Source organism: Triticum aestivum, chromosome 3A (assembly GCF_018294505.1).
Source record: "Triticum aestivum cultivar Chinese Spring chromosome 3A, IWGSC CS RefSeq v2.1, whole genome shotgun sequence".
Classification (NCBI taxonomy): Eukaryota; Viridiplantae; Streptophyta; class Magnoliopsida; order Poales; family Poaceae; genus Triticum; species Triticum aestivum.
This window is the reverse complement of record NC_057800.1, coordinates 593,750,697-593,766,511: the sequence shown is the minus strand read 5'-3', so window position 1 is coordinate 593,766,511 and position 15,815 is coordinate 593,750,697. Positions and strand designations below refer to the sequence as shown.

At 40.8% G+C, this 15,815-nt stretch overlaps 1 protein-coding gene across 1 annotated transcript; it reads left to right on the top strand.

Annotated features, from left to right (window-relative positions):
• The first annotated feature begins 9,121 nt into the window (after positions 1-9,121).
• On the top strand, positions 9,122-15,262 carry LOC123062442 (methionine--tRNA ligase, cytoplasmic). Its single transcript, XM_044485963.1, has 12 exons — positions 9,122-9,293; positions 10,701-10,781; positions 10,873-11,040; positions 11,190-11,255; positions 11,762-11,842; positions 12,189-12,305; positions 13,033-13,256; positions 13,343-13,433; positions 13,538-13,606; positions 14,029-14,120; positions 14,709-14,772; positions 15,007-15,262. Exons 1-12 carry the CDS (start codon positions 9,213-9,215, stop codon positions 15,109-15,111), a joined length of 1,239 nt encoding a protein of 412 aa, XP_044341898.1. The 5' UTR covers positions 9,122-9,212; the 3' UTR covers positions 15,112-15,262.
• Positions 15,263-15,815: the final 553 nt, after the last annotated feature.

Here is a 15,815-nt window from a genome sequence, read left to right as displayed (position 1 = left end):
CAATAGCAATATACTAAACGATCAAATGCTAAGCTAAAGGAATGGGTCAAGTCAATCACATCATTCTCTAATGATGTGATCCCGTTAATCAAATGACAACTCATGTCTATGGTTAGGAAACTTAACCATCTTTGATTCAACGAGCTAGTCAAGTAGAGGCATAATAGTGACACTTTGTTTGTCTATGTATTCACACATGTACTAAGTTTCCGGTTAATACAATTCTAGCATGAATAATAAACATTCATCATTATATAAGGAAATATAAATAACAACTCTATGTCACTCCATGCATACGTATGCATGTGTCCATGTCGTGAGACAAATATGTTTGAAAATTCCTTCTAATTTACTGCACATGGAATTAACTCGCACACAAGTACACAAATATGATTTTTCAACCCGTTTTGGTTAGGCGCTGCTTGTAGATGTAGTTCAAATTTGAATTACGGTCATTAAATGGCTAGAAAATCACTTAAATGTCTTTAAAAGGTCAAATGACCCCTAGAATTTTCCAAAATTTTACATTATAGTTGTAGTAGTGCATGTTAGACGTAGAAAAAATTTGAAGGCCGTAAGAGGAAGCTATCTCCCGTTCGTTATCAAACATGCGTTGTTCCCTCTCGGAACCACGAGCCTTCTAGTGAGTTGCTCCGGTTTGTGAGGGGTATGTGTCCAAACTTTCGTCAAACATGCTAATTTTTTACCACATCATCTTGGTGGCATGACATTACATCAACCAAAGTTTCATGTGTTTCTATTTTTTTTATTTTTTGAAATTAAAATGCCATGTCACTCCATGCTTAATTGTGTCATAGGCGTTAGACCAATATGTTTGAAAATTCCTTCCAATTTACTGCACATGGAATTAAATCGCACACAAGTACACACAATATGAGTTTTCAAACCGTTATAGTTATCTGTTGCATGTACATGTAGTTCAAATTCAATTACGGTCATTAAATGGCTAGAAAATCAGTTAAATGTCTTAAAAGGTCAAATGACCCCTGAAATTTTCCAAAATTTGACATGACAGTTGTATTAGTACTACAAAATTTCTCGTTCATTTAAAACACCATTTGTTGCCACATTACTCCAAATTCGTCTTCCACAGCTAATAAAAAATATCCACAACATCTCACACAATTGTTTTCTAGGAACCGTTTGTGATGAAAATATCTCGGTCTATTTAAGTCTCCCTCCTTAAGCTTCGCCGGCTCGTCTGCTCCAGTGTCGGCAACCCCCGAATCCACGAATCCCGATCCCCATTCCTGTACCCCCTTCTTGCAAAGATGACGCTGTGAAAACGCTTCGTGAAGGCCTGTACGATGGTTGCCCCCCCCCCCCCCGAGCGCCGCCGCCTGCGCCGAGAGCGCAACCGCCTACGTCGAGAATGCTGTCGCATTCGCATTGAGCGCGGCTGCTTCCGCCGACAGGGCGTCTGCGGCAGCCGATAGGGCAGCTGCAACAACCGAGATGGCTGCAGCTGCTGCTGCGACGGCCGCTGCAAACGCCGAGAGCGCTCGAGTTGTCGTCCGTGCCGCTGTTGTCGCCCTGGCCCGGGTCGAGGCCATCCACGCCAAGATCGAGCATGCACACGCCAAGATATTCCAGGCCACCTCGGACTCCAGCATGCAACCCACATCTAAAAAGGCGACGGCCGCCATGGAGCACCTGCTTCCTCATGAGGTCGTCGAGTAGGAGCTGGAGATGCAGGAGGTGGTGGAGATTGAGGAGAGCCGGGAGGAGGAGTTGCGCGTGGCTGAGGTCGAGGTAGAGAAGAGTCTGTATGTCGAGGAATCGGCGGTGGAGTGGCGCAACCATTACTACAAGTACTACAACCTTGAGGGCGAAAAGGGAGGCGCCAAGGACAAGGACGAGGACGCGGTCAACTTCAGCAGGGGGGACGCGGAGTCCACCAACAGCGGCATGTCAGCAGGACAAGTCATCAACGTCTCATCTAACACCGACGATGCATAGGCCGGCGCGGCGACGGATTTGTTAAAATTATGCGTACTTAGGCTTTGTTTTTAATGTTGGTCTTTTGTTAGAGCAATGTTTAGGTCAACTAGCTCTGTTTAATTACTAAAATTGCTCGATTCGGTAAGTGTGGTCTATCTGCTGTACGCTCTTTTGTGTGCCCAAATTATTAAGCGATGTTAAATTATACAATGACGTACCCGGGGAAATTTCCACCAAAATCTGAATTATCAAACTCATCCCATATGCGTAAAGCAGAAGAATCGTTTGTGATGCACACAATCGTTCAAAGTGAATGGTCCGGCGGCACCGCGCGCAAAGTTTCCCTTCACATTTATAAAATTTTGGCCTACCGCCAAAATATCTACCCTCGCCCCCTTCCCCACACCCTTTTCTCCCCGACCACAAGTCACATTTCCCATGTTTCCTCCTTCCTTCTTTCCTTCCTAAGCTATAGCCGCTTCCTCGCTCTCGCCGTCTCGCATCCTACCGCTGGGGTCGCCATAGTCTTCTTCAAAGACCTCTCCAGCGGTTCCTCCTCCGGTGACGACTCCTTCACCACCCTGGTATGCCTCTCTTCTCTCTCTCGGGCTATTACTTGGAATGAAGGATTTTTACACGGCGGTCGATTTGAGTAATTTCTTCCTCTTGTAGCTCCCTAGGACCATCAGTGGCAACGAATGTAGCAGGGTGGCTGAAGATCTATGTGCTCGTTGTCACCATCAATCTCCATGTGTGAAGCTAGTTGTGTTTGAATCTGTGGACAGTGGGAGGAAGTTTCTGGCATGTGCAGAGAAGGTTAGACCCTCTTCCGTTGTTACAAATCATTTGTTAGATGTGATTCAGACACTATCACGGTCCCAACCCATTCATACCACACCTTCAACCAAACGCATCCTAAAACAGTGCCACAGTTTATACCTAGTGTCTTAAATTGTTGCCATCTCATTAGCGGTGCCATTAGAAAATTATTTGGCACCACTTCAGCAGTTTGTGCAGCTAACTTTGGTCCACACATCCGAGCAGCCAAGTAGTAAAACACTAAATCTTTATGGCATGAAGGAACTGGGCATCGGAGCAACTACGTGCTCCGGAGTCCGGGTCCCTGATTTTTTTTCCGCTGCATCAGCTCGCCAGTGCAGGGCACCAGTGCGAGATGTAGCAAGAGTTGTCTTTACCCCAGTTTTGGCATATATAGTGGACAACCTTAGTGCTATTAGTTCTATGTTACTAAATTTTTGCGTGTACACACCTGTTAGTATCAATTTGCTGTCACCCAAACACTGTTGCTATGTTGTTGCAGTTATATTTACATTCCTCATAAAATATTCAATTTGTTATTTATTGTACATGAATGAGAACTTGTAGCGTCGTTGTAGTTAATTATAGCTTCCGATGTTCCAGAATTTGGTTGTTGTCTCAGTAGCAATTAATTCATTTGCACATTGATCTTTTTGAGAAGATATGTCATAATTAACATGTTCCTTCAGATTTTCAAAATAAGCATTGGTGATTTCTATGTTGCTATAAACCCATTTCCCCTACAATTGTTACTGATCTAGTTTTAAATATTATAGGATGAATGGAAGTGTTCTTGGAGTGGGTTGATCAAGAGTGGCCACAGTCTTTGAAGATGTGCCTAGCGAAGCTCTGGAGCATGTATGAGGGAGAGAACAGACGTAGGCTTAGAGAAACTGTTGTCAACGCTGAAGAATATTTGAAGATGCAGGATAAAAAGTTGAAGGTGGAGAATGAGCTCAGATTTTTTAAATCAGACTTTGCTAAGATGATGTTGGCGAAGGAGGAGGCAATATTCCAGTTGGCCCGTGCAAAACGGGTTCTTACTGAACTGAAAGCAGAGGTGGATAAGACGAGCCTGGATGATCTCGATTAGGCAAATGAATATATTGTTCTTATGAAGTTGAACTAGCTATATATTGTACCGTGCTGTTTTCATGTAGATATCGTATTGTAATGTTATAATATATTTATGTGCCTGATATGAAAATGGCAAACAACTGTTCAATATGAAATGTGAATTTGCGTAATCCTGATATTATTAATTGTAAACTAATAAACCTGCTAAATGTGTCATGGACCTTTGCAAACGGTTCTAGCAGTAAAAACGTTTGCGATGGCATATCCCAATGCCCCACGATTTTCTTCATCAAATCGTGTGTGATATAGTTGATAAAAGCAAACAGTTAACCAAGGCAGGTCGTATGTGACAGTTACACCTTTCACACACGATCCTACACATAAAACTGTGTGGGATGTACGTACGAACGGAAACGTTTTCCCTGGATTGACTGTGTGGGATGTACATAAGAACGGAAATGTATTCCTTGGATTGACCATGTGGGATGTACATACCTACGGAAATGATTTTCTAAGATTCACCGTGTGGGATGTACATACCTCTGGAAATGTTTTTCTCGGATTACCGTGTGGGGTGTACATACCTACGGAAATGATTGGGTTTCGATGCCTCGCCCGATCGCACATGGCCCCAGCCTGTGTCCCAGGAGGGCCTATCCCGGACGATTTCTGGGTCGTGTGGGAAGGACCCCCCTATCGCCAACACTCACTTAGCGATGGTTCTGAATGCCGTTGGGGAAAGGGGTTAAAAACCATTTGTATAGCACCGGCGCGCACCAGTGAATAGTTTCTTCTTCAACTTTAATAGGTTCAACTACTTTAACTTCGATGGGAGGATGATATTTAAACCACTTTTCCTTAGGGAGATCAACATGAGTAGCAAAGGATTCACATAAAGAAGCTACTATCTCAGAGTCAAGTCCATATTTAGTGCTAAAATCATGAAAAGCATCGGTATCCATAATTTTTTTAACACAATCAAACTTAAGTTTTATACCTGACTCCTTACCTTCGTCGAGTTCCCAATCTTCAGAGTTGCGTTTAATTCTTTCCAATAAATCCCATTTGGATTCAATATCCTTCTTCATAAAAAAACCAACACAAGAAGTATCGAGCATGGATCGATCATTATGAGAAAGACAAGTATAAAAATTTTGAACAATAATTTCTCTTGAGAGCTCATGATTGGGGCATGAATATAAAATTGACTTAAGCCTCCCCAGGCTTGAGCGATACTTTCTCCTTCACGAGGCCAAAAATTATATATATAATTCCGATCACGATGAACCAGATGCATAGGATAAAACTTCTGATGAAATTCCAATTTCAATCGGTTGTAGTTCCATGATCCAATATCATCACATAGCCTATACCATGTCAATGCCTTCCCTTCAAAGATAAAGGGAAGGCCTTCTTCTTGACAACATCCTCGGGCATACATGCAAGCTTAAATAATCCACAAACTTCATCCACATAGATTAGGTGCATATCGGGATGTAATGTTCCATCTCCTGCATAAGGATTAGTTGGCAGTTTCTTTATCATACCCGAAGGAATTTCATAATAAATATTTTCAGTAGGTGCAGTAGGTTGAGGAGCAACTCTTTGCTCTTTCGGTTGAGGTGAAGATACCTCGAACAATCCCCTCAAAGGATTACTTTCCATAGTAACAAGTGACAGTAAATTTCAGCATACTATATAAATGTTTCCTTACCAAATTCCACTTACCAAAGGCGCTTCACTCCCCAGCAACGGCGCCAGAAAAGAGTCTTGATGACCCACAAGTATAGGGGATCTATCATAGTTCTTTTGATAAGTAAGAGTGTCGAACCCAACGAGGAGCAGAAGGAAATGACAAGTGGTTTTCAGCAAAGTATTCTCTACAAGCACTAAAATTATCGGTAACAGATAGTTGTGTGACCGTAACGAGTAACAAGTAACAAAAGTAAACAAGGTGCAGCAAGGTGGCCCAATCCTTTTTGTAGCAAAGGACAAGCCTGGATGAACTCTTATATAAAGCAAAGCGCTCCCGAGGACACATGAGAATTATTGTCAAGCTAGTTTTCATCATGCTCATGTGATTTCACGTTCGTTACTTTGATAATTTGATATGTGGGTGGATCAGTGCTTGGGTGCTGCCCTTCCTTGGACAAGCCTCCCACTTATGATTAACCCCTCTCGCAAGCATCTGCAGCTACGAAAGAAGAATTAAGGTAAACCTAACCATAGCATGAAACATATGGATCCAAATCAGCCCCTTACGAAGCAACACATAAACTAGGGTTTAAACTTCTGTCACTCTAGCAACCCATCATCTACTTATTACTTCCCAATGCCTTTCCCTAGGCCCAAATCATGATGAAGTGTCATGTAGTCGACGTTCACATAACACCACTAGAGGAAAGACAACATACATCTCATCAAAATATCGAACGAATACCAAATTCACATGATTACTTATAACAAGACTTCTCCCATGTCCTAAGGAACAAACGTAACTACTCACAAAGCGTATTCATAATCATAATCAGAGGATAATTAATTATCATTAAGGATCTGAAAATATAATCTTCCATTGGATAAACCAACTAGCATCAACTACAAGGAGTAATCAACACTACTAGCAACCCAGAGGTACCAATCTGAGGTTTTGAGACAGATATCGGATACAAGAGATGAACTAGGGTTTGAGAGGAGATGGTGCTGGTGAAGATGTTGATGGAGATTGACCCCCTCTCGATGAAAGGATCGTTGGTGATGACGATGGCTTCAATTTCCCCCTCCCGGAGGGAAGTTTCCCCAGCAGAACAGCTCCGCCGGAACTCTAGATTGGTTCTGCCCAGGTTCCATCTCGAGATGGCGGCGCTTCGTCCCGAAAGGTTCCTTCTGATTTTTTTCAGGTCAAAACACACCATATAGCAGAAGATGGACGTCGGAGGCCCGCCAGGGGGCCTACAAGGACGGGGGGCGCGCCCTCCACCCTTGTGGCTGGCTGATGGCTTCCCTTTGGTGCTTTCTTTGACCAATATTTTTTATATATTCCCAAAAATATTCTCCGTGAAGTTTCAGGACTTTTGGAGTTGTGCAGAATAGGTCTATAATATTTGCTCCTTTTACAGTCCAGAATTCCAGCTGCCGGCATTCTCCCTCTTCATGTAAACCTTATAAAATAAGAGAGAAAAGGCATAAGTATTATGATATAATGTGTAATAACAGCCCATAATGTAATAAATATCAATATAAAAGTATGATGCAAAATAGACGTATCACCCCCCTCTTACATGCAGTAACATCACATTTTGAGGACCAAAGCCGCATCTAGATCTTTGGGTCCTCCAGGGCTGATGCGTAACCATGGAAGCTTGGTGCAATTATCGTAGGGCTACATGTAGGAGCTGGGAATCAGTCTCGATGCAGATTCATACCCCTTGAGATGCGAGGCTACCTCCACATCTGCCGCTGCCGCGTGAAGCTTTGCTGCGAAAGCAGCAGATACATGCTCAACTTTGCCAGCCATGCATGCAACTACATCCCCATTATGGTCTCGGGCAATTACCACCCATGCAGACTTTGAGCTCCCTGGCATGAGCCCCATCTATATTAAACTCCAACACATCAACTTCAGGCAGCCTCCATTTCTCCTTCTCATTTGGCGGATTCTGCTTAGGTCTTCCGACAACTTCCCAATATTCCATGGTGGCCACATATGTTCGGTGTGCGATCTCCTCTGGGTGCACCCTTCCTTCATTCTTCCTGATTCAGTTCCTCTCATTCCACCATTCTCACCAGAACTATCAAATTTGCACGCGGTCCTCCATTTTCGGTGATAGGTCTCGAGCTTCATCCTGACAACTTCCTTTCACATGGCACTTCACACTTCCTTCACTGCCTTGCAGTGTACAAATATTTTTTTGAGGGGTTGCACCGTACTCCCTCCGGTCCTTTTTACTTTGCATATAAGAATTGTCTGAAGTCAAACTTCATAAAATTTAACCATATTTTATATGAAAAAATATTAACATCTACAATGCTAAATGTATACAATATGAAAACTAAAGTCATGACGCATCTAATGTTGTTGATTTCACATTCTGAATGTTGATATTTTTTTAATAAACTTGGTCAAAGTTTACGAGGTTTGACTTCGGACAAATCTTATATGCGAAGAAAAAATGACCAGAGGAAGTATAGATTTTTTTTTGAGAAATAGGAAGTACAAATAGATGTCCTCCTTCAATCAATAAAGTGCCTAAAAGGCGTCCCCTCAAAAAAGAAGGACAACGCTAACGCTCACACGTGTGGTTGGAACCAAAACCGTCCACACGCTTTATAACACACGGACTGCGTCACATCACCGCATGCATGCATGTGAGAATCTTTTTGGATTTTTAGTTTTTAAAATGTTTTATCTCTTAAATGAAAAATTCGATTAAAGATCCGGTTTCACCATTAAATCCCTCGCGACGAGATCTTCGAAACTAGATCCCATATCAATATATTTCGATAATTTTTTTTGAGTTAAAAGTTGCCATATCTATTGCACATGAATTGACATGATGTTTACACTGAAGTTGCCATGATATGTTTCAGCTATTTTCTTCTACATTTAAAAGTAAATTTTGATATATTATAAATCAGGAAATTAAGAAACTAGACTTGCCATGAACCATAAACTAAAATTGTCATGATACATGCACTTAAAATTGTCATGGTTCATACAAAAAATAATTTTCATAGTTAAAGTACTAGAATTATAATCATAAAAAAATTAAAATTGCCACATGGCAACTTTAGTTTAAACATTATGGCAACTACAGTGTAAACATCATGACTTGGGCAATTTTTTTTCTCGTCGAAACATATCAACATGGGGTCCAGTTTTGAAGATCTCGTCAAGACGGATTTAATGATGAAAACAGATTTTTGTTTTGATTTTTTAATTAGGAGATAAAACATTTTTAAGCCGAAAACAAAAAGATTTCTGCTGATGTCATCTGTTTTTACGTGGCAAAATGAGTGGTGATGAAGGTGTGTGGGCGATGTGTAAGATACCACACGTGTGGGTGTTAGTTTTTCCAAAAAAAGAAAAAGCATTCACGTCCAGCTGTTGCTTTGCTATCCACACCGCTCGGTCATGTTACGTGCTGCTCCGGCCCATGCACGGTGCGCGCGTGGGCCATCATTTGGTAAGGCCCATGAGGATATTCTGAGCCCATAAAAATAAAGCGTCAGCACAGTCCAAATTTAACATAGGAAAAAGGGACCAGCGGCCCAAAATGACTAGACCCTAAACCATCCCTCTTCTCCACTTCCCCTATCACTCCTTTGTCCGTGGAAAAAAGCTCGACCTGCTAATGGCGGCGGCGGCGGCGGACTTCACGCAGAGCAAGCAGGCCATGTCGTACGCGCTCTGCAAGCACCTGAACCTCGATCCGGTTAGCCCCTCCATTCTTCCACTCTTAAAACCTTTGGGTTCTGATTTCTGTTGCTTCGGAGGCTCGGAGCGATAGTGTTCCGTGTTTGCTGTTTACTAGTCATGTGGGCGTGATTTTCATTCTTACAGGCGCGGGCTGAGATTTTTTAATTGCAGATTTGTGGGGCTCTGGGAATGGTTAGTTCACCGATAATTAAGTTTGCATAGTATCGTCGCTTAAATCTCATGTTGTTATTATGCTGCGTTGTGGAATTTAGGCATGGCGATTTTATACATGATTTGGTTGGGGAAAGTGAAGATATCTAAGTTACCGACAGTTAAATTGCTGGATCAGTTAGGGGCCTGAATAATACCTGTTATATTATGAAGATTCTCCCGTTAGGGGTCCGTTTTGCTATCGAGATTGTTTTGCTGTGCAAAAATAATACGTTACGGAATACATAATTTTGTTAAATAAGTGAGTTGTCTAAATAAGTTCAGAATGTCAAGTTACTCGTATGTTTTGTGCAAGATAAAGAGGTAGAACTATATTTGGTCAAACATATGTTAATATGCAAGAGCTATAGACATCCAACATACATCTTTCGCGCTAAATATCCTGGTTAATATGGCTGCGTACTTCTCTCTGGTTACGGAGTAATTGTTATCAATCGGGTTGGAACAGAACATTCTTGTTCTTATGCTTGTTATACTAATCGCTGAAAGGTGCTTGTTTGATTGCCAAGAATGTGACAAGGAATTGAGTAGCCTAGTTAGATCATATTCTGTGGCTACCATCTGGCACATGGCTAGAACATACTGAGTTCAATAGTTTTGTTGCAAAGATGAAGCTTGAAACACTGGTCCTCCAATATTTTTGATACTTAGATGTAAAGAGGCCTTCACCACATGCAGCATATGCCCTTGCTCCTTGGCATAGTCTCTGTCATATATCTTAATTTTTATGGAGTAGTGTATTCTCTTGTTCAAAACATTTGCCTCATTTTTTTCTTCTGGTGGCTGGCCATGGTCTGATATGGCACTAATTGAGTAACTTAGGGATGACTTCTATTTTGGGTACCCCTGGTCCCTGGACCAACATGTGTAGTGCACAATGTGCAAACTTTGATGCGTACTATGTACCATGATCATTGTTTTTAAGGCGGTAAGGCGACCTAAGGCGAGCACCACCCGCTCTAGCGCCTAGGCGACGCCTAAGCGCCTAAGGCGGGCATAGTTGTAAGGCGCTGCCCGGGCGCCTTATCGCCTAAGCGTCCAAGGCAGGACGCCTTAAAACAATGACCGTGCTATCTTTCGTAATTTGCTACTTCTTATGAACAAATTTTGCCCTTCTCGCTCTTATCAAGCTTTATTTGCATGGAGTTTTATTGCTAGAAACAGTTGCTAATTTATCTGCTGAATATTACAGAATAGCATATCCAGTACACTTGTCAAGGAGAATGATATTGCGAGCCTATTCTCACATATCGTGACCTCACCGCAGGATGAGGTAACTGTTTTTGCATGTATGTGCAATGTTCATTAATTCTGTTCACTACTGCTTATGTACTCTTACACAATCTCCTTTTCTTCATTGGTAGGTCAAGAAGTGGGTTGAGTTCTCCAGCAATTTTGTTCTAACTGATGGAGAACAGCATGCATTACTTGGTAATTTGAATCAACATTTGTCCCAGATGTCGGTACTATTAGCTGGTTTCAAACCATCAGCGGCGGACATTATTGTGTTTGCAACCGTGCATGTTTTCATGGTATGTATGTTATAACTTTACCCATTTACATGAACACCGTCATATCTTCATTTGGGATGTATTTTTGTGGTCACTGTCTTACTACTCAATAGATATGCCTTTTCAGACATTTACTTCCCCAAGTTCTAATTGTACATTGCTTTTTTCAGTGTCATCTTAGTGACAGTGAGTTGCAGAAATATCCAAATATATTGCGGTGGATGGACTACATTCAGGTTTGAGATGGATCTTTTTTTTATAATGGCATCTATTTTTTGTCTTATCTTGTTCCTGTGGGCTGTACACACCATCTCTTCTAGAATCAAAGAATCAAATCCATATAGATTTGAGTTTCTTGCCAACACAGAACTAAATACATCTCCAATGTTTTCCGTCTCATTTCTTATCAGTCACTATGCCCATTCAATGATGTCATTTTAATCTTATATCTGAAATTACTGGACCAGATCTTGGAAATAGCCATGTTTTCAACTATCAATTTTATCTGATATTTGAAGCCTACCCAGCACACTTCCGTAAAACTGGCTTTTACACCTTTCGACACTAACTCATGGTTTATATTGTAATTTGTAGCTGGGCAGTTATTTTAGTATCATTTTATAACCATAGCTTTATGCTGGTGGGAGTCTCTTCTAAAAAATAAATACCAGATTGTTGTTAATATTATGCCCACATTGTCAGGCATTTATATCATCTCATGTGAATTTACTGCTTGATGCAGAATGTTGTTGATTTTGGTACGATGCTGCAAAAGATAAACTTGACCAAATCTATCTTCAACCCACCTGCACCTGCACCTTCTGTAAGTAATTTTTTGGTGATCTGGAAGTATTTTATGTTTTCCTTCTAAATTAATTTACTTCATACAAAACTGTATGGGAAATTATCCCTGTAGCATGCTGTTGCTAATTACTGTGTTACAAGATCAAATTTGTGCTTGATCTGCTAAATAAGTGCTTGTTTACATTTGTAGAATCTAACCAATACTATACTATTGTTAGTACTACTAAAGTGCGAAAACATTAATCTTCAGAGAATTGATAAATCACTGATACACTGTTTCTTTCAACTATCCTCAAAATGTCTATCAAAATGATTATGTTTAAATCATAAAAATAACCATACCATTTCTTAAATCTACTTGACAGCACCCAAAGAAAGCTGATAAAGGAGATGGTGAACCAAATTCCAAGAAAGCTGTTGCAGGACAGAAGGTTGCGGATAAGTCAGATGGAGCTGCTGACTCCAAAAAGGCTGCAGGGGAGGTACTGATCCACATTAGTTATTGATATTTCTGGACTGTTATTATTTGTAGAAGGCACTCGTGGTACATCGTGCTGTGAAGATTTGGCTGGAACTTTACCATTTTACTGCATTTCTGGCCTTAGTAATGCATGGTAAACTATAGGATATGTTTGGTTGATGCTATTGCTATATCATAGGCCTATTAATTTTTTCCAGCCATTGGCTGCCCAAAAGACCGGTCATACTATCAGACTACTTGACCCTTTGTTGACCAAAGTTTTGGCAAGATATTAATGGAAGGAGAGCAGGTTAGCTTTCATGGGCAGCCAATATTTTGGCAACTAAACAAGCAAGACCCAGAATATCATAGGCTGCCAAAATTTTGGTCGAGCAAATTTGGGCACCAAACTAAACATACCCTTTGTTCTGATTCATGTAGCCACTTGTGCAATACACCAGAGAACATGAAAGACTGTAAGTATTAAAATGTTTGGTTATGTACTCCCTCCGATCCATTAATAAGTGTCGTAGTTTTGAACTAACCTTAGTTCAAAACTGCAACACTTATCGGAGGGAGTACAACTTCTGCATAGCGGTGTTGATTTTCATGTTGTTGTTGTTGTTGTTGTTGTTGTTTGTTGTGGTGTTGATTTTCATGTTTGTACACCATTATCAGAACCTATTTCTTGTACAATATGTCATTTTCTATTAGTTGGTGAGTTTCTTTGCTGTGTTGATTCTTGTCAGAATAAGATCCCTGGGGATAAGGCAAATCCTACTTCTGCCAAAAACAACAAACCTTCTGGGGATAAAAAGAAAGTCCAAGAGAAAACTGCCGGCAAAGCAACAGAGGCAGCTGCAGATAAAGCTCCACAGAAAAGTGCAGAAAAGGATTCTGAGTGCAGTGTTAGTATCCTGAATATACAGGTCGGCGTTATTCGCAAAGCATGGAAGCACCCATCAGCTGACAGGTACAATAAATTTCCAACACCTGTAAAAAGGTCCTCTGTTTATTTGTCAGTCTTCTTTCTGACATTCCAACTGGTTATCTTTGCAGTCTTCTGGTGGAGGAGATAGATTTGGGAGATGGCAATGTACGTCAAGTTGTTAGTGGTCTTGCGAAGTTCTTCAGCCCAGATGAACTTGTTGTAAGTAGTCAACAGCAGCAATGAACTTGAATGATTCTTGTTCATTTTTCTCTCTTATACATGATTCTGTGTTCTGTTGTAAATATTTGCCCTTGCTTTTGAAGAATCGCCATGTTGTCTTGATCACGAATGTGAAGCCTGGGAAGCTGCGGGATGTAATGTCTGCTGGATTGGTATGCTCTGTTGCGTCCTATTGTAATTGTGTTCTATCCCTAAGCAAAGCTTCTTGAATTTTGGCTATTAATTTGTTTACCATCTTTCCCCAAAATACTACTGTGGTGAAACGCAAGCTCCAGGCAAGCCTTGCTGTGCACTGCTAACTCACTAGGCATGTGCATATTACTAGACCTCATACTGATAGACTCTAAAATCATCACTATAACTCATGGAAGAGAATGATAAACTATTTTGAAATGAACTTATGATGTGAAACCCTTACCATGTAGTTACAGTATCTGAAGTGGAACAATGATAAATTTATGATGTGAAACCCTTACCATTGTGTTTGTCTTTGACTTCTGATGTTGTCAACCCTCAGTCCAAACTGTAAACGAAATTTTGTTTTCGACATGTTCTAAATTAAACATATTACCAGGTCTTGTGTGCTTCAAATAAAGATCATACAGTCGTGGAGCCTTTGATTCCTCCGGAAGGAGCCAAGCTTGGAGAGCGCATTTCTTTTGCTGGGTAAGAATCATATGTTGTAAATGACGAATTTATACAATTTATAAGGGGTCCCATTTTATAAAGGCGTGTTTGTGCACTTCTATAGAGCTTTTACTATGTTCGGTTTTCTTATCTGTATCCATAGCTATGACGTATCTGGTATGCCATTTAGTATGCAGTTCTGGACCTCTGGTGGTTGATATGTAAGCTGTTGCAAAATATGTTGGTCCGAATAACAATATTTGGAAGTGCAATTTGATATGTTAGGTAGTTTTTTAGTTTTAAGGAATATCTGCGCTTGTGGCCACCTGCGAAACAAAATGTTTTAGTTTTAACACTTATGTCAAATTATGCTCAATTGTCTCCTTGCAGTTATTTGGTTCCTATTTGATCTGCATCTGTCTAGGGCACATCTAGATGTGCCCTAGTTATTGCACATCTAAGTGCTCAATCAAACTAGAAAGAAAAAGGAAAAAAAGACAAAAGAAAATGCTTGCACAAATCTTAGTGTAAAATCAATGATATAGGACTTAGATGTGCGATACTTATAGCACATCTAGATGTGCTTTAGCAAAACTGTTGTGTTTTCTAATTTTCCAAATTTTCTAGGTTTGATGGGAAGCCAGAAGATGTTCTAAACCCAAAGAAGAAACAGTTGGACAAGATAACACCGGTAAGCATTTATCGATGCCCAATTTTGATGTTATCTCACTTATTTTTCACCTTATGGTGATCAAAGGTTGGCCATTCAGCATGATTTGAGTAAATGCGACTCAGTTTTGTCATTCCTTGGAGAACCTACCCTTCTATTGCCATCAAATATAGAAAGGCCTTCCTGAATTCTATTGCATAGTTACTCTGCATGCATTGAATGAATTAACAAATAACTTTTTATTATGTAATCCAGCATCTCCGTACCGACGAGAATGGAATTGCAACATTCCGAGGGGTACCATTCACTACATCAGCTGGTCCATGTAGATCCTCAGTTCCGAATGCGGATGTTAAGTGAGCAACTCGTTAAACATGCTGATTTCAAACATTGGTGTGCTACTAAAACAAATGGGATGTACCATTTTGTCGTAATGCCCATATTAAATGTTACTGAATGTTAACAGAGTTGTCAGTTCTTGACTTATAATATCCGAAAACAAATTTTGTTTTGTCTATGCGCAAAAAGGGGGAAATGGCCCTGATGATATTATTGCGCAAAAGGTGATCAACCGAGTGCACGGTCCTGTGCTGAGAATGGGTTTGCTCAGTTTTCTTAACCGTGGTTCCAGTTAACTATTATTGCTCTATAATTGTGCAACGGCATATCCACAATAAACCTGTAGCTGTTTAGAGACGACCAAGTGATCTGAAGCAGTTAAGTACTTACATCTTTCATTCGCAAAAAAAAAGTACTTGCATCTTTAGTAGAGCAAGCAATACCTTGCTTCGCTGGAGAGTTTGCATGAGGCCATGGGAATCGAGTTCCTCCTCTCTTTTTTGGCCCAATACTTCTTCCTTTTGGAACTCCTTTTGCCTGACCTGCATCTTGCCCCTCTCCGTGGTATTGTTTGGAATCTGATCAAAACTTGCCCTTCTCGCACACAGGGGAATACATCGAGTCCTTGATTCCTAGGTTTTGGCCGCAACCGTCATACGAAGTTTAGCCTAGAAGCTGAATGTAGTTCAGTTGCGATCTTTTGCCATGTCCAAGCAACCAGCACT

What these genes read in the sequence shown, in the direction of transcription:
- LOC123062442 (XM_044485963.1), top strand. Translation starts at nt 9,213, where the DNA reads ATGGCGGCGGCGGCGGCGGACTTCACGCAGAGCAAGCAGGCCATGTCG. An exon ending in GGTGGATGGACTACATTCAG is followed by an intron (nt 11,256 to 11,761) that starts GTTTGAGATGGA and finishes TGCTTGATGCAG; the next exon opens with AATGTTGTTGATTTTGGTAC. An exon ending in ATGTAATGTCTGCTGGATTG is followed by an intron (nt 13,607 to 14,028) that starts GTATGCTCTGTT and finishes ACATATTACCAG; the next exon opens with GTCTTGTGTGCTTCAAATAA.